General features: G+C 53.6%; 1 protein-coding gene across 2 annotated transcripts in view; it reads left to right on the top strand.

Moving 5' to 3' along the window:
- Positions 1 to 18543, top strand: part of GRHL1 (grainyhead like transcription factor 1) — a 39250-nt gene that overhangs the window by 2310 nt on the left and 18397 nt on the right. The window contains exons 2-8 of one of the 2 annotated variants that reach the window (XM_058668286.1): positions 584 to 770; positions 5340 to 5410; positions 8020 to 8410; positions 9194 to 9270; positions 10876 to 11032; positions 11172 to 11283; positions 13144 to 13238. In XM_058668286.1, coding sequence (XP_058524269.1) covers positions 584 to 770; positions 5340 to 5410; positions 8020 to 8410; positions 9194 to 9270; positions 10876 to 11032; positions 11172 to 11283; positions 13144 to 13238 — 1090 coding nt within the window. The remainder of the gene's footprint in view (positions 1 to 583; positions 771 to 5339; positions 5411 to 8019; positions 8411 to 9193; positions 9271 to 10875; positions 11033 to 11171; positions 11284 to 13143; positions 13239 to 18543) is intronic. The other variant, XM_058668287.1, reaches the window with a different exon arrangement.

Raw genomic sequence — 18543 nt, 5'->3', positions numbered from 1 at the left:
TTTCTTTGTCCTGGTGTTTGTTTATGTTAAGTGTTTGAATAGCCTGGCATTTTCTTAGTCTTTTTTTTTTTGGCCAGGGAGTACATCCTGGGTTCCATGAGTAGGTTAACTCCAGGTGTCCCGGCTGCCTAAATACCTTGTCACCAGACGGCCCATGGACATGCTGTGCCACCTTCTTCATTTGATGTACTTGGGCATCGGTGGAACTTGTTATCAGAATGTAAAGGAATTCTTGGTTTGGATCTTTAAAATCCAGCCTGTGGGCGTGCGGTACAGCCAGTTAGACTGCTGCCTGCGAGCCTGGCATCCTATATCAGAGCAGTTGCTACTTCCCATCCAGCTTCCTGCCAGTGTGCATGGGAAACAGCAGAGGACGGCTCAAGGGCTTGGGCCCCTGCCATTCACATGGGAGATCCAGATATCCAGATGGGGATCCAGCCCCAGCCCCAGTGGTTATTTGGGAAATGAACCAGTAAAAAGAAGATCTCTCTTCCTCCTTTTGCTTTTCAGACAAATAACGTAATCTTTTTAAAGGCATAGCTTATGATGTCTTGCTCATTTTTTCTTTTTAATGTCTTTCAAGCAAGCGCCCAGTGTTGGTGCTTCAGAATGAGGCCCTTTACCCGCAGCGGCGTTCCTACACCAGTGAGGACGAGGCGTGGAAGTCATTCCTGGAAAACCCACTCACCGCGGCCACCAAAGCCATGATGAGCATCAACGGGGACGAAGACAGCGCCGCGGCGCTGGGCCTGCTGTATGACTACTACAAGGTAGGTCGCTGGCCACCCCGGGCGCAGTGCAGCCTGTGTCGGCACTATAAAGAGCTTAATGAGTACCTTGGCTTGGTGTGGTTCAAAGCCCCAAAGCCCAATCACAGAAATCAAAGGGCCGTGTTAAGGTCGGATGCAGGAGCTGGCTGCCGTGGCTCTGGGTGGGAACGTGTGTGGGGCCCACCTACTGGTGCACACACCTTCCCCAACCAACCCCCACCATGGTGTCCAGGTCGAGGCCTCCCAGAGCAGGGTGTGGCTCATTGCTGTTATAGCAGTCTCCCTGAGCTGAATCCTTCAGGGTGACAGGCCTTGCCTGACCTGCCCTCCTGCTGCCCCGGGGCCCTGAGCTGTCACTGAACTAGCTTGTGTGGGAGCGTGGCTTTGCCACAGGGCCCTCATCTCTCTCAGTGGCAACGTGTGACTATTCTGTGCCTTCTTAGCACTGCCTCGGCTGCCCTTTACTAACACAGGAGCTTTGCAAGAATCTCAGGAATGGCTTTTTAAAAAATCTTGTTTGGGGGCCAGCATTGTAGCACATCATGCTAAGCCTCTGCCTATAACATCAGAACTCCATATGGGTGCAAGCTCGAGACCTGGCTAGTCCTTTCCCCATAGAGCTCCCTGCTGGTGGCGCCTGGAAAGGCATGGAAGCTGGCCAAAGTGCTTGGGCCCCTGTACGCACATGGAAGAAGTTCTGGGCTCCTGGCTTTGGCTTAACTTCTTAAAATCTTTTAAGATTTGTTTTGTTTTTTATTTGTTTGAAAAGCAGAGTTACAGAGAAATGAAGAGAAAGTAAGGAAGAGAGAGAATATTCATCCAAAGCCAGGAACCAGGAGCACCATGCAGGACTCACATGAGGGTAGCTCTGTGTGCTCGAGCCAACACCTGCTGGCTTGGCAGGAGCTGGGACTGCAATGATCAGGGCAACTGAGCCAGTGAGGACACGCCCGCCCATCTCAGAGACTTCTTAGCAACAGTGACTCCTTATGTGAATATCTACATGCACACACATACACACACATGTGAAGATCTACATACACACACATGTGAAGATCTACATACGCACACATATACACACGTGTGTGCAACAGTGACTCTTTAGGTGAATACACATACACACGTGAATATCTACATGCACACACAGGCACGAGCACACACACGTGTGCACAACAGTTTGTTTTTGCCGTTTTGTATTGAAAACTCAAGTTTACAGGAAACTTAAAATAATGAAAAATCACCTCCCAAGCAACTTTTCTGGGCCTCCCCACTGGGCTGCCTTTGTGGTGTTCTCACACTGTGTCTCCTAACTGTGAGGCAGAGAGCGCCCTGGGGGAGAGGCAAACAGGACAGTGCAATATCAGAATCGAGTGGGAGCAGAGTAGACCAGCTGCTTCCTGGTAGCAAGCCATGGATCCAGCCTGTGTGTAAGGTTTTAGTGTCTTTGAACATGAACATGGACTTGCCCGAGAATGAAGAGAGCTGGAAGAACCCTCGTCTGGGACGCCTAGCCACCAAGGTTGCTGTACAAGTCAGCATTATAAAGGCTAGTTAGAGAAGCTCAGAAAAAAAAAATTATTTTGGTGCAAAAGAAGTTTAAATTCATGTTTTATGTACTTCTTGAAGACTCCTGGTATGTATGGATTTCAGACTTTTTTACAACAAAAACAAACTTTAAATTTCATTTTCTATGAAAATTTTTAGAGGCTCTAACTTATTTTTATTTGAAATACAGAGCTAGAGCAGGAGAGACAGAGAGAGAGATATCTTCCATCCACTTGTTCATTCCCAAAATAGCCCCAATGATTGGAACTGAGCTGATCCAAAGCTAGGAGCCAGGAGTTTCTTCTGAATGTGAGGCCCAAGGACTTCAGCCATCGTCCACTGCTTTCCCAGGCCATAGGCAGAGAGCTGGATCAGAAGTGAAGAAGCTGGGACTCAAACTGGCACCCAAAAGGGATGCCGATAATAGGTGGACGTTTAGCCTACTGTGCCGTGGTGCCAGCCCCATGAACTTCATTTGTTTATTTATTTAGGATTTATGGGCCAGCGCAGTAGCCTAGTGGCTAAAGTCCTCGTCTTGCACATGCCAGGATCCCATACGGGTGCTGGTTCATATCCCAGCTGCCCCACATCCCATCCAGCTCCCTGCTTGTGGCCTGGGAAAGCAGTGGAGGACGGCCCAAAGCCTTGGGATCCTGCACGCGTGGGAGAGCTGAAAGAAGCTGCTGTCTCCTGGCTTCTGGCTTCACATTGGCTCAGTTGTAGCTACTTGGGGAGTGAACTATCATATGGAAGACCTTTCTTTCTCCCTCTCCTTCTCTCTGTAAATCTGACTTTCCAATAAAAATAAATGCATCTTTTTTTTAAAAAAAAGATTTATTTATTTTCTGAAAGTCACAATGACAGAGAAGGGGAGAGATCTTTCATCTGCTCTTTGGTTCTCCAGCACAAGCACTAGGGCTGGGCTGGGCCGGGCCGAGCCAGGAGCCCAGAGTTATCCAGGTTTCCCATGTGCATGACAGGGACACACCCCCTGGGCCATCTTCTGCTGCCTTCTCCAGCAGTTAGCTGCGAGAGAGAGTGACTCAGCTGGGTTATGATCTGGCGCCCATGTGGGTGGACACATGTGGGATGCCAGTATCACAGGCAGTGGCTTTACCTGCTGTGCCACAATGCTGGTTCCTCCAAAAGCTTTTTGAGGTACAGCTGTGTATCTGTCCTGTGATTTGTTTTAGTTTGATTCATTTTGTAAGTTCCTAAGATATTATGAAGTTACTTTTCCAAAAATGTATTTATTTGGGAGGCAGAGAGAGTGACAGTGCTTCCCTCTGCTAGTTCACGCCCCAGATACCTAGCACGGCCAGGGCTGGACACTGCTCCAGCAGGGAGCTGGTAACCCACACGATAGCAGGGACACAACCACCTGAGCTGACGTCGCTGCCTCCCAGGGTCTGCGTGGACAGGAAATTGGGGCCAAGTCCCACGCCAGGAATCAGACGCAGGCCCTGTCTGTGGGAAACAGGCTTTCTTTTTTTGGATAGGACTTATTTATTTTTATTGGAAGGTCAGATTTACAAAGAGAACTAGAGACACAAAGAAAGATCTTCCATCCACTGGTTCACTCTCCAAGCGGCCACAATGGCCAAAGCTGAGCCGATCTGAAGCTAGGAGCTAGTAGCCAGGAGCTTCTTCTGGGTCTCCCACACAAATGCAAGGTCCCAAGGCTTTGGGCCGTCCTCCACTACTTTCCCAGGTCACAAACAGGGAGCTGGAAGGGAAGTGGGGCAGCCGGGACATGAACCTGCACCCGCATGGGATCCTGGCACATGCAAGGTGAGGACTTTTAGCCACTAGGCTACTATGCTAGGCCCAAAGCAGGCCTCCTACCTGCCCAACCAAACCTCTCTACCCCTGGAGTGGCTCTGTTCTAATTAAAACTTTGTAGGAAGGGAGATCAGCAGGTTTAAAGTCATAAAAAAAAAAACCCATATGCGCCCAGCTAGTGTTTTCTGAGTGTTTCTGTAGTCTGAAATGTGGACCCCATGTGAGAAAAGCTCTGTAAATCTACCTTTCCAATATAAATAAATAAATAAATCTTTTTATAAAAGGGCTTGCAAAGTTTTACTGGTTATGATGTATTAATAAACACAGAAAGGAAACAATTTAATGATTCCTTTGAAAAGAGTGACCTCCAGGAGGCCTGCCTGCCAGATGAACACTCCGGTGCAGCTGTCACGCCCTGCCCACACTCGGTGCAGCTGTCACGCCCTGCCCACACTCGGTGCAGCTGTCACGCCCTGCCCACACTCGGTGCAGCTGTCACGCCCTGCCCACAATCGGTGCAGCTGTCACGCCCTGCCCACACTCCGGTGCAGCTGTCACGCCCTGCCCACACTCGGTGCAGCTGTCACGCCCTGCCCACACTCGGTGCAGCTGTCACGCCCTGCCCACACTCGGTGCAGCTGTCACGTCCTGCCCACACTCGGTGCAGCTGTCACGCCCTGCCCACACTCCGGTGCAGCTGTCACGTCCTGCCCACACTCGGTGCAGCTGTCACGCCCTGCCCACACTCGGTGCAGCTGTCACGCCCTGCCCACACTCCGGTGCAGCTGTCACGTCCTGCCCACACTCGGTGCAGCTGTCACGCCCTGCCCACACTCGGTGCAGCTGTCACGCCCTGCCCACACTCGGTGCAGCTGTCACGCCCTGGGATATCACTGCATCTGCACATTTCAGACTTTTTTTCTTTTTTAAGATTATTTCTTCTTATTGGAAAGGAGATTTACAGAGTAGAAACAGAGATCTTCTGTCTGCTGATTACACTCCCCATGTGGCTGCAATGGCTGGAGCTGAGCCTGTCGGAAGCCATGAGCCTAGAGCTTCTTTCCGGGTCTCCCATGTGGGTGCAAGGTCCTGAGGCTTTGGGCCGTGCTCCACTGCTTTCCCAGGCCACAAGCAGGGAGCTGAATGGGTAAAAAAATAATGAAAGTGGGCAGGGGAGCTTGTGTTTGGGAGAGCCTTCCGGCCTGGGGTGGGACCTGATCCTTTTTGTCTGTAAACTCCCAGGTTCCCAGAGAGAGGAGGTCTTCCACCGCCAAGCCCGAGGCAGAGCACACAGAGCCGGATCACAGCAAGAGGTAAGGCCTGGCTGGCTGGGGGTGGGGGCGGGGGCCGGGGGGGCCTGCAGCAGCGGCCCAGTGGTGGCCACAGGCGCTGGCCTCTGGTGGCTGCACTCGGATCTGCGCTTCTGCTGGTCTGGTGCATCTCTTCAGACTGGGCTTTGCCGGCTGCAGAGAGCACGCGTGCTGCCGCTGCTCCTCCTGGGCTGTCTCAGCACTGGCTGAGATGCAGGGTTTGTTTGGCTTTATTCTTATTTCAAAGACAGATTTTCAGATAGACACAGAGAGATCTTCCATTTGCTGGGTCCTGCCCCAAATGGCTGCAATGGCCAGAACTAGGCTGGTCCATAGCCAGGAGGCAGAGCGTCTTACAGGTCTGCTACGTGGGTGCAGGACCATCTCCCACAACTTTCCCAGACACATTATCAGGGAACTGGATTGGAAGTAGAGCAGCTGGGACTTGAACCAGTGCCTGTACGGGATACCAGCAGTATAGGCAGAGGCTTAACTTACTACACCACAGCACCAGACCCAATGGGATTCTTTGTCTTTGAGGGGTTTTATTAGGAGGATGTTGCAGTGGAGGGGAAGGTGTACACACTAAAAACAAAAAGATAGGAGGTGGCTTCCATGGCATAATCGTCAAAGCTTCAGGACCAGCATTTCATATGAGCACCGGTTTTTGTCCCGGTTGCCCCATTTATGATCTAGTTCTGCTTAAGGCCTGGGAAAGCAGCAGAGGATGGTTCAAATCCTTGGGTCCCTGCACACTTGTGGGAAACTTGGAAGAAGCTCTGGCCATTGCAGCCAATTAGGGAGTTAAGCAGTGGATGGAAGACCTCTCCTTGTCTGTCTCTGTCTCTCTGCCCTATGTAACTTGGGCTTTCAAATAAGAATAAAATAGATCTTTGTTAAAAATTAGATACAAATGACCTAAAAAATCTGCCTGAGTGAAGCTTAAGAAAATAAATTGTGTCTACATTCTTGTTGAAATGATTTTTTGGTGTTTTAGGTTGAAACTTCCCAGAAAATGAAGGTTTACCTTTGCAGCTTGGCAAGCTCCCATTCGAGCATGGTTTAAGCTCGCGGTTCTCTGCAGGAGGCAGGAAGGAAGTGTGTAGCAAGGCTGCAGGGCTTGGGTGTGCACGCAGTTCACGGGCCGTGGCCACTAGTGTTCGTGTAGGGTTAGGGCACTTTGCTCTACTATTTTTCGTGTTGTCATTTTCATCTTAGGCATTGTGTTTTGTGGAAGAGCTTGAACTTTTATTCTTTACATTCTACCGTGAGAGTTTTCAAATATCACAAAGTAGAGAAATAGTTGAGCCCACAGGAACTCAGGACCTGCACAGACAGCAGCACTCAGTGGGATTCCCCGTGGGAGCTTTTTCTTGCCCCGCCCAGTCTTCTGTTTTGTTGGCATTTTGACACAGACTGAATATCCTTACCATTGTGGCTGTAACTTGTTTTTCACTAATGTCAACCCTTTAATGAACAGCATTCTAGATAACCTTCCCATCTTTTTCCCTTTCTTTAGTGTAAATTCCTGGGAATAAACTTATGGTTCAAGATTCAAAGTTTTGTTGACCTGAAAACATATAGTCTTGCCAATTTGCTTTTTTTCCTTAAAATGTTAGGCCCCTGTAATTTCAAAGGACTTTGAAAAAATCCTCTTACCTACTAAAAATCATCTTACAGTACTCAGAAAACTTAATTTGTTTTTATGCATATGCTGGTACAGGGTAGGATTAGAGAAAGCCAGACTGGGGAATGACGTGGCGTTTGGCACAGCAGTTACTGTATTGCTAGGGCTGCCCACAGCCCATCCCTGAGTGCCTGGTTTGAGTCCCAACCCAGCTCTGACTCCAGCTGCCCACCAGTGCACACCCTGCGGCCAACAGTGGATGCCTGCAGGAGATAGGCCGCTGCCTGCTCAGGGCAGACCTGCATTGGACTCCTGGCTGCCCGCCTGTGGGCAGTGAGCCCACAGAGAGAGCTCTGTCTCTCCTCTTTCCTCCTCTACTGCCAAGGAGAAGTAATTTTAAAGAGTAAACAGTTTAACTTAGACCTGTTTTAAAGAGAGAAGGGGAGAGAAAGCTGCGATAGTTGGTAACCATGGCAGCAACTTGCCCTTGTTGCACGCCTGTGTGCTGCTCTGGCCACGTGACCGTTAGCGCACCTGCCCTGGGACAGCCCGGTGGGGATGCACTGCCCCACCCCTGTTCTGGGGGAAGACTTGGTTCCTCAGAGAGGAAGTGCCGTGTCAGGGTGACACAGGGTCTGGATAGGGCAGTCTGACCCCAGCGCCTGCACTTTAGCCAGCTAATCAGATTACCTTTGCAGCTTCAAGCTTCCAGAACACGAACGTTTTCATTAGGATCAGTGGAAGCAAAGCCTCTTAGCAGAGAGCTGTGAGACCTTGGTGTTGCCAGAGGGCTTTGCTGCGGCACTTGGGGTGTGCGTGGCCCTCCACGGCAACGTCTGCGCTGCTCCAGCCATGTGTTGCCATGCCATGTCTCTGCTGACCACCTGGGACCCACCAGCGCTGGGCCAGAGGGAAGAGAAACTGTCCAAGATGCAGTGTAGCCGTGGGGCTGGCCGGCAGCATTGTCCCTTCTCTTCCCTGGCAGGAGCAGCATGCCCAGCGTGGCCGAGCAGTCCCTGCTTCCCGCCAGCGAGAACAGGGTGCAGGTGCTGAAGAACGTGCCCTTCAACATCGTCCTGCCCCACGGCAGCCAGCTGACTGGCGACAAGCGAGGCCACCTTGCAGCTCCTGACACCACAGTCACCGTCTCCATTGCAACCATGCCCACCCACTCAATCAAGACAGAGATCCAACCACACAGCTTTGCTGTGGGCATTCCCCCGGCCGTGTACCACCCCGAGCCCACAGAGCGTGTGGTGGTTTTTGACCGCAACCTTAACTCAGACCAGTTCGGCTCTGCAGCCCAGCCCCCGAATGCACAGCGGCGCACCCCGGACTCCACCTTCTCGGAGCCCTTCAAGGAGGGTGTGCAGGAGGTACGGGGAGCAGGCGCTGCCGCAGTTGTGGGTTTGGGACAGTGTTGGGTTCCGCCCTCTCCCGATTACGGAAGCTTAAGGCTCAGCCTGAGAGCAGTGGATTAGGAATAGACAATTTTTTTAAATAGGAAAGGCCCATGGCTATAATTTGTAAACGAATCCCACAAAGCCAGAAAGTATTATCAGGTGCAGTGGCTAATCTTACCAGCAGCTGGGTTAGCAATCATCTCAGGTCCAGGGCTACTGGGCGTTAGAGAGCTCCGTGCGTGGCCTGGCCTGACAGGTGCCCTCGCTCGGGCCAGCCCAGACCAGCTCCCTGGAGGCCTTAGCATGAAGTGACATCTACGGTTGTGACTTGGTGCTTTGGGGCTTCAGGACCATGAGCAGGTCACAGATCGGCACAGAAGGGGCTTGAGGCTCTGTTTCCGCAGCGGGGAAGCCAGTGCTCTCCCTGCCGTGCAGTAGGGGAAGCCACAGCAGCCTGTCTTGGGAAACACAGCTAGCCCCAGTGCCTGGGTGGCTTCTGGAAGGTTCCAGAGTTGGAACAGAATTGGAATTGTGGGAAGGGCAGGCAGGGGGCCATGGGTTCCAGGTGCCTTGTGGGAGACGACATGTGCGTCCCACACTGTCTTGTTCAGTTTCCGTGTGATGTGAAAACAGGTGTTTGCTTTCTTCCGTCACTGTTTGGAGTGTTGTGTGAAGAGGCAGGTTGCAGGCTGTGGTGGCAGAGACCGGGTGCTGAGAAGCCGGCTAAATGGCGTGGCTGTGACCTTGATGTTTCAGGTGTTCTTCCCCTCGGAGCTCAGCCTGCGGATGCCCGGCGTGAATTCAGAGGACTATGTTTTTGACAGTGTGGCTGGGTAATAGCTGTCTCTCAGTTTGATCCTGCACTTCCAGCTTGCGTGGCTCCTTCCTTTGTGTGCCTGGATGTGGATTCCCCTGGTGGCTTCGCGGCCCCACTTCTCCTTGCTGCCCCCCTGTGGGCGTCCCGCCGGTGGAGGAACCTTGCTTCGGCCTGCTGAGCCTGAATGCGTCGGGGAGCGCTGCCACGTGCCCTGGTTCTTGGTGTTGGTGCTTGCTGTCTGGTTGCTTCTGTGACAGTGGGGCGGGAGCCGTCGGGAAGAGCTGGGGGTTACAGCCAGAGCGCCCTTCTGTTTCTGCAAGTGTCACGGGCAGAATTCTGGAGCATCATTGGGTACATAAAGGCTTTTATTAATTTTTTCAAATTATTTGTTTCAAAAGATGTATTTGAAAGTGAGAGTTACGTATGGGCTGAGTGGTAGATCTTCCAGCTTCTGGTCGGCTCCCCAAGCGGCCACAGTGACCGGGCCAGGCCAGTAACTCAGGGTCTCCATCCGAGTCTTCACGTGGGTGCAGGGACCCAAGGCCTGCTGCTTTCCCAGGCACATTGGAAGAGAACTGGACCGGAAGGGGAGCCCCTGAGTGTGGAACCAGGGCTCCTGTGGCCTGTGGGTGTTAGCTGACTCCTCTGCCCCCACAAGGCATTTATTTTTGATGGACTTTATTCATGCTAAACTGTTAATTACATTAAAGTAAAATATATGAAATCGGGCTTTTTCTGGCCCCACAGCTTCTTTCTGCCTCATGGTAGGATTTGTAAACCTGGGGACAGGAATGGTGTCCAAGTGAATGAGGAACTTAGAAGCACTATTAGATCTGTTAAAAAAAAAAAGGTAGTGTGGGGTTTCATTTGATCACTGTTTTGTGTATCCTTTAATGTGTTAACTCTGCAGGAATGCGTTGTATTTTTTGTTCTGAAAGACTAGGACTTTGCTGGGAATTGAATGCACTTCCCTGACAGCGCTGCCTAAAGACGCAGGGGTTGTACACCGGGGTGGGGAGAGGTGTGGGCACTCTCTGTAAAGGTCCGAGAGTGGCCGTATGCAGCTCTGCGGCCCCTGTGGCCTCTGTGTGTATTTGCCAGTATGCAGCCCTGGTGCAGATGCAGTCATGAGTGACAGAACACGTGGTGTGGTCATTTTTCTAACAGCTTCACTCTCAAAGGGGGGTGTGGCTTGCTGCCCCCTGGCTCGGGCAGGTTATGGTGACACTTGGGCAAGTGTGAGTGGCCGTGTAGGTTGCAGGGAAGTGGAGAATTGTGAGGGCCCATGAAGATGATGATAATGAGCAGATCGCAGGACCCTGTGGTTGGAGGGCTGCGGCCACCTGCCCACAGCCTGCGCGAGCTCCCGTGGCTCCTCCTGTAAAGGCCTCCTCACTTGTGGGATCCATATCCTCAGCCGCCAGTGTCTAATTGTGAACATCACAGCGTAGGATTCCTAAGTGAGCATTTTCTAGTTCCAGATCTGGTTCCTGAGGAAGGTAGCAAGCGCTGTGGGCTGTTAGCTGCCCGCACATCCACACTGAAGCGCTTCGGGTTTGGACTGGCACTGGTGTGATGGCCCCCAGGGAGTGGGTGAGAGAGCGGGCTGTCTGTCCTGCAGGAACAACTTTGAGTATACCCTGGAGGCCTCCAAGTCCCTGAGGCAGAAGCCAGGGGACAGCACCATGACATACCTCAACAAAGGCCAGTTCTACCCAATCACCCTGAAGGAGGTGAGCAGCAGCGACGGCATCCAGCACCCCATCAACAAAGTCCGGGTAAGTGCTGCGCTGGGTCCTGTTCTCTGACCGTGAGGCCTGAGGCAGACCTCCTTGAGGGCTCTCAGATCCAGCCGGGGCGGTGATTACAGGTGTGCTGGCACCGTTCTGACAGTGGCTGATGCCCTCTCGTCCACAGAGCGTGATCATGGTTGTGTTTGCCGAAGACAAGAGCAGAGAGGAGCAGCTGAGGCACTGGAAGTACTGGCACTCGCGGCAGCACACGGCCAAGCAGAGGTGCATCGACATCGGTGCGTGGGCCCCCTCTGGCTGCCGCTCCGTCGGCTGCGGACAGCATTCCGAGCCAGTTGGGTTTGGCCATGCTCAGCTTCCTCCCAAAAGCGTTCGGGTCTCTCTGCCAGCTGCTGAGGTCTTCCTGATGCCGTTCTGAGCCTCCTGGAACCTGGGCCCGCGTGCAGCTTCCTTCGAGAAGACTCAGGCCTGGGTGACAGCTGTCTCTGTGCCTGCCACCAGGAGCTTCAGCAGCTGGCAGACAGTGTCCCACCTGGCAGCCCACAGGTGTTTTTAGGGGTGAGGGTGATGGCTTCTCTAAGAGGCTCTGGCTGGTGTTTGGAGGTGCAGGGTGGAGGTGAGGGGGAATCTAAGAAGTGCACCACTGGCCAGCTGCCCCAGTGCCTCCGGGATGGTGCCGCTGGCCTGGGACCTCACAGCTGTGACAGCCACACACAGCCCTGTTTCCTGAAGGAGCTCGGCACAGGGGTGTGTGCACTGGGACAGGGTGACTAGGCAGGACCCCGGCACACTACTCACGGCTAGTCATCCTCACACAGGCTTTCTCCTTTACTGTTTGTAATGCTTGCCTTCTGTAATCAGAATTCAAAGAGAACACAGTTCTAGTTTGGGTTCATTGGACTAGTTTTGAGACTTGGGGATCATTATTTAAAATTTTTTTTTTTTAAAGATTTTATTGTTATTGGAAAGCCGGATATACAGAGAGGAGGAGAGACAGAGAGGAAGATCTTCTATCCGATGACTCACTCCCCAAGTGAGCCGCAACGGCCGGTGCGCGCCGATCCAAAGCCGGGAACCAGGAACCTCTTCCAGGTCTCCCACACGGGTGCAGGGTCCCAAAGCTTTGGGCCGTCCTCGACTGCTTTCCCAGGCCACAAGCAGGGAGCTGGATGGGAAGTGGAGTTGCTGGGATTAGAACCGGCGCCCATATGGGATCCCGGGGCTTTCAAGGCGAGGACTTTAGCCGCTAGGCCATGCCGCCAGGCCCTATTTAAATTTTCTTTTAAGATTTATTTATTTTATTACAAAGTCAGATATACAAAGAGGAGGAGAGACAGAGAGGAAGATCTTCTGTCCAATGATTCACTCCCCAAGTGAGCACAATGGCCGGTGCTGCGCCGATCTGAAGCTGGGAACCAGGAACTTCTTCCAGGTCTCCCACACGGGTGCAGGGTCCCAAAGCTTTGGGCCGTCCTCGACTGCTTTCCCAGGCCACAAACAGGGAGCTGGAGGAGAAGTGGAGCTGCCGGGATTAGAACCGGCGCCCATATGGGATCCCAGGGCATTCAAGGCGAGGACTTTAGCCACTAGGCCACGCTGCTGGGCCCCATTATTTAAATTTTTTAGACCTACACTTTCCCAATTTTGATACACTGAGGTTTGAATTAAATGTGGCTTAGCCTGCCATTTATTTTATTGGAAAGTGAGATATACTGAGAGGAAGAGAGACAGAGAGGAAGACCTTCCATCTAGTGGTTCACTTCCCAAGTGACTGCAACAGCTGAAGCTGAACTGATCCAAAGCCAGGAGCCCGGAGCTCTTCCAGGTCTCCCATGTGGATGCAGGGTCCCAAGGCCTTGGGCCGTCCTCCACTGCTTTCCCAGGCCACAAGCAGGGAGCTGGAGGGGAAGTGGAACTGCCGGGGTTAGAACCGGCGCCCATATGGGATCCCGGGGCGTTCAAGGCGAGGACTTTAGCCACTAGGCCACGCCGCTGGGCCCCCATTTCATTTCTTGAACTTGCATCCAAGCACATTACTCAGTTATCCAGGAGTGAGGACATGAATAGCTGAATCTCACTTTGCATACGATCCCAGCTGAAGCTGGAGCCACAGGTTCCTCTCTTTTGTCTCTGTGCAGCTGACTACAAAGAAAGCTTCAACACCATCAGTAACATTGAGGAGATCGCCTACAACGCCATCTCCTTCACGTGGGACATCAATGATGAGGCCAAGGTGGGTCACACCGGGCCCCTCCTGTGTGAGGAGCAGGAGGGCTTTGCTGCTGGGACAGCAGGTTGGTGTTTGCAGTTTGCAGTGTTTGTTGCCAGGGGTCCCAGGCCTGTCTTCCTTTCCCTTCTGTCCCCTCTTCCTCCTGCGAGAGGAAGCATTCTGGTTGACTCAGGCTGGCGCCTGGTGCCCTGTGCTGCCTGTCCTGGTTTGCAAAGCCAGTGACTGCCTGTCCTCCCTCTCCATGGTGAAATCAGGGTGGGTTGAGCTGAGGAAGGTTCTAGAAGGGGGCTGTGTACTTGCCATTTTCATCTACTGCACTTATCATGCTCTGGTGGAAGATGGTGTCCTTAGGGTCAGGGCAGCCAGTCAGTGGGGCACCCCTTGCTTGTATCTGAGTGGCAGTGGCTGTCCTGAGCAGATGCAGGGTCCCAGGGGACATCACAGCAAGGACTCAGCGCCCAGTGCCCAGTGGCCACCTGAAGGAGGATTCGCCTGTGCCCGTGGATCTCTGCTCCTGAGAATGCTTCCTTTTGGCTGCCAGAGACAAAGCAGGGAGTGTGGCAAAGGCAGGGAGGGGCGAGCTTGTCCTGACTTCCTGCTCTGAGTCCTTGCGGGCTTACTTCGTTTTTGTCCCCCGCCCGGAACCATGAAGAGTTTACAGTGACAGCTCTCTCCTTTCTTGGGGTGTTGTCAGCACTAATAAGCGCCTGTCACAGGCCGTGAGGCCCTGCGCCGGACGGGGCACCTGGCTGATGGGATGTGTCACCATGGGGTGGGAGGGAAGATAATGGCTGGTGTCATTCTGAGCCTTCAGCGTGTTTACGTGCGAGGGAGGGAAGGCTGGAGGAGTGTTCTAAGTACGGTTAATCGCAGCTAATTGATGTAGGGATGGTCAGTTTCACTTCCCTCCCAGCCCCTGCCCCAGTGTGGGTTCCAGAACCTTTTGGCCAGGGACAGGACACTGCAGTGCTGTGGCTCAGGCCGCCGACTCCCGGCACAGGCAGTGGACATCAGCCTCCTGTGGGTGTGGGGTCCTGCATCTCTGGCCAGGCGGTGCTCTCTGGTTTTAAACCTCCAGCAACGGAGCGCCTCCAGGCAGCTGGGTGGGCTGAAGGACTGACAGAACCTCGCATGTGCGTGTTTTGTTCTTGCAGCGTTTTCTCTTGCCGCCTGACTTGTTCTCATTTCGGAGACCTTTGCCGAGCCTTACAGTTCCTTCCCTCTACTCCACCGATTGTGCACTGGACACGTGTCCCTCCTTGTCCCCCAGGCCGTGACATTCCCCAGTGCCCCCTTAGCCAGGGTTTTGTCCCGGTGTCAGCAGCAGCTCTGAGCTGCCCATCCTGCCCTCGCTTTGGAGGTGGTTTTTATGAGGGTGTGGCTGGTGGAACCATGGGTGTTTCAGCTCATGTTCCACATGGGGCAAATCAGTGCCCACACCAGGTCTCACCCTCTGCTGTCATGCATGCTGGGTCCAGCAGCGAAGCGCCAACCAAGTTCCTTAAGGGAGAGGTTTAGCTAGTGTGATACTCGTAGGCAGCACCAGTTTTCATGGTGATGGGCAAGAAGGAAGTGTCCCAGTCAGTCCCTGGGGCAGCACATCTGGCGCTGAGCTGTCCTGACCATCCATTCTATTGTGCCCCCGACTCCACTTCGCCCACAGCATCAGGTGGCTCTGCTTTTACAGTCACAGAACCGGGGTCCCTCGGGAGGTGACTGAGCAAGGTGGCTTCCCTCCATGTGGACAGTGCAGGCCCCTGCAGCAGGCAGAGCCCAGGGAGGGCTATGGTTCCCTCAGGGGTGAAGGGCAGTCATGGGGCACCGTCACCAGGAGGAAAGCAGAGAGGCATGAGAAGGGGGCTCATGGGAGCAGCAGAGACACAGTGCAGCGCACTTGGTGCTCCCCAGCCTCTCCCATGGAAACTGCCTACCTGCTGTGTCCAAGGTGTCTTACTGGCTCCTGATCCCTGACACCAGTGCTGTAGCCCAAGGTGGGCTATGGGGCAGCCCGGGGTCCTAACCATGGCCTTTTGGCATCCATGCAGCTGTGCGACAAGCTCTAGGGACACACAGGTGACTTGGAGGCTGGGGCTGTCCATCCCCCTTGTCTGCTGCAGCCAGAGTCACTCCCTGCTTGGCCTGGAGCCTCATGCTAGGCTGCAGGCCCTCTGAGCTGACGGCAACATTGAGACGGGTCATAACAAGAAGACAGGAAGGGGTTGGGGAAGAGGAGCCGCTGCAAGTGCTCACTGTGCGCCAGGCACTGTGTGGCCATCCAGGGAGAAGTCCCTCTTACTCCAGACCCCTGGGCCCTCGCTGTGGTCCTCGGGAGGTGACCTTCAAGGCCCATGCCGCAGAGCCTGGTCCACACAGAAAGAGAGCTGCATGTGGATGCTCTGACAAACCCTGCGGAGCAGGGCACTCTACTGCTGGGTTAGTCTCAGTGCTGTTGGGTCAGTACTGAGTGGATGTCATAAATCCAGCCGTACAGGGACCCAGGGAAAGCGGGGCCAACAGCTGACACCCAGGGAACCCTGAAGAAAGGGCCTGCACAAGTGTGGCCACGGGCACCATCGGGCCTGGCTGGTGGCTGTGAGCAAAGCCGGGCCCAGAGCTTTGCAGGCCATCTGTGTGCTGACAGGGTCTCCGTGACTGGGAAGCAGAGCTCTTACAGATGGGTAAAGTAGCATGTGGTGACATGTAGGGCCTTACACTGGAAGGATAGTGTTTGGTCACTTCATTTGAAAGATACTAGGCAGTGAAAAACTCACTGTTGGCTGTGTGTCAGGCTGCTGCCCAAGCCGTGGGCAGACAAAGAGCCCAACCCATCGGCGTGTCCCATGGCTGTGAGGACAAGGACGTGGCCTGGTCCCATCCCTGATGTGACATGTGACCCTCTCCTGCCAGCTCAGTCCTGCCCCATCTGGGCCAGGGGAACTGGCCGTCAGGGATCCGACCGGATCCTGGTCTTCCGTTCTTGCAGCTCTTCCCGTCTGGTTGGCCAGCTTTGTGACTGTGCCATGGGAAGGCTCCTGTCAAATAGACTCAGGAACCTGGATGCCAGACGCTTCACACAGGCGTGTGTGCCCTGCTGGATTCCCCGTCCCAGCAGAGGCCACAGGGTTCCTGCTGGGGAGGACGGGCTGTCAGAAAGGGGTGTAGCTACTTGGCAACTTGAACTTCAGACTCGGTGTGCGCTTGTGGGATGCAGGTTTATGAGTTTAATCCCAGTTGTTGTTTTGGCTCAGCATAATATTTAGGCCTCATTGTGCGAGTCATTTTTCATTTGTTGGCCTGCACATAGCGCCTGCGTTTGCAGGATTCCAGTCCGGTGAGGCATCTCTGGGCACAGTGAGGCAAGGTGTGGCCGGGTTTGGTTGCAGAGAGCAAGGACAGGTTTGGTTGGTTTCACAACTTCAGTTTCCAGAGTGAATGGGAGTGATGAATCAGGGGCCTGACTTGCAGTTGCACTTGAATGAGACAGGAGATTTAAAAATGGAGTGCGCGTTCCCTGGCCTACGTAGAGAAAAACCAGCAGGTACAGTCACTTGTTAAGCAAAGGTCCAGTGACCCCAGCGTCCAGGCAGGCCCTGGGCTGACTCTGTTGGACTGGGTTGTCCACAGGTTTCCCTCACAGATCCAGGAAAACTCAAGAGGGACAAGCAGGTTTCTGAAACAAGATTCATTCAGGCCCAGGAACTTTTATTTTTGCATGCATTTAACAATGCATAGCTGTGAAAACAATACATCTGTGAGTGCCAGAGCAAGTCCTGTTTTCTTACAGGGGCAAGTTATAATTGGATCAGCATTGAAAATAAAATTGTTTTGGTTGGAAATGTGTGAAGAAGGCATCAGTCAGCAGACAGAAAAACATGGTTACTTGGCAGCTGGAGCCTCTGCTCTGGGGTGCCACTCCAGTGCTGGGGTGACAGGGACTGTGGGAGGGTTCTTTTTGTTTGAGCGGAGCCTGTTGGACCCTCTCAGAGGCCTCGGAGGTGTTCTGTGCTGTATAAGCCCCAGGCTCCACCACCAGGGACCCAGCAACAATGGCTCACATTGATGCAGGTGGTGCCCGGGTGAGAGCCCAAGCTGGCTGGCGAAACCTGCACCTTGTGAAGCGGCTTCCAGCCTGTCTGTGTGGCTGCCATATACTGTCACTCGAGTCCGTTTTTCACTCGTTCACTTGCTCTCTGTTCTGTTTTGCTTTCTTGGTCAAATCTCCCCGCCACCACCCTGCCGCTGTCAGGGCACAATAAGCTTCTCTGTAGGACTTTTTTCTGACAGCTTGTAATGTTAACCCGCCTTCTCCTAGGTGCTTCCAGGAAATTCCATCTGTGATGGCTTTTTCAGTATGTCTTCTCAGCCACTTTTGTGACTTACACCTAAAAGTTCAGACCTGGCTGATGTTGAGCCAAAGCGGAGATGGCCAAAGCAGCTTCGGGCCCTGCAGTTCAGGTTCATCTCACATAGCAGCCCTTCTACAGGCAGGACCCCGGGCCTTTGGCATGCACTGCAAAGTATTTGTGTTCACCCTGGGGCGGCCCCTGGGCACCCCTGTGCTCCCTGCCCAACGCCATCCCATGGAGGTGGACTGTGCTCTGGGTGTGCACTTCTCATGGTTGCATCAGTCCCACTGACTTCAGAGTAAACTTGCTACTTGCTTGGGCTGGCAGGTGTCACAGTGCCCCATCTAAGTGGCCCAGAGTTCAGCAGGTGCTGGCTGTCGATGTTAAGGAAGGCAGGTCCACTGGTGCCTCCATGGTGTTTGTGTCCCTGCCTCTCCTTTCATCCTGCTGCCTTCCCCGCACCCTGCAGATACTGCGTGGTGGTGTGGGCGGCGTGGGCAGGTGGCGTGTGGCAACAGCCGGGCTGCTGACCAGGCCTTGTTTTCTCTCCGAGGAAACGCCCCAGTGAGACATGGGAAGATTGCAGGCTGACGCCTCACTCTTCCCACGGCCCTTCGCCCACACCCCGCCTCTTCCTCTCGCCTGATGGCTAAGTGGTCGAGCAGTCACATGCTGGCTATGTATGGAAGTCCATTAGCTCCCAGTATAGGCCTACCTCCCGTCTCCCAGGGTTACCCCTCAATCCGTGCTAGAATTGGATCCTGCCACTGAATCTGTGACCCATCCTGGGCCACCTCGGTGTCATGGGTAATTTGGCCTGCACCTGTGAAGTGAGGCAGGGTGGTGGTGAGGACTCGGAGAGCTGGGTCGTGGTTAGTGGTTTGTGTTGAGAGCAGGGAGCCTGGGTTTGATGACACATCTTCCGGGGGACATCCACTTAGTGTTCCTAGCCAGTTACATTT

Source organism: Ochotona princeps, chromosome 8 (assembly GCF_030435755.1).
Source record: "Ochotona princeps isolate mOchPri1 chromosome 8, mOchPri1.hap1, whole genome shotgun sequence".
Taxonomy (NCBI): Eukaryota; Metazoa; Chordata; class Mammalia; order Lagomorpha; family Ochotonidae; genus Ochotona; species Ochotona princeps.
Note: the sequence above shows the minus strand (reverse complement) of the source record. Positions and strands in the feature narration are given on the sequence as shown.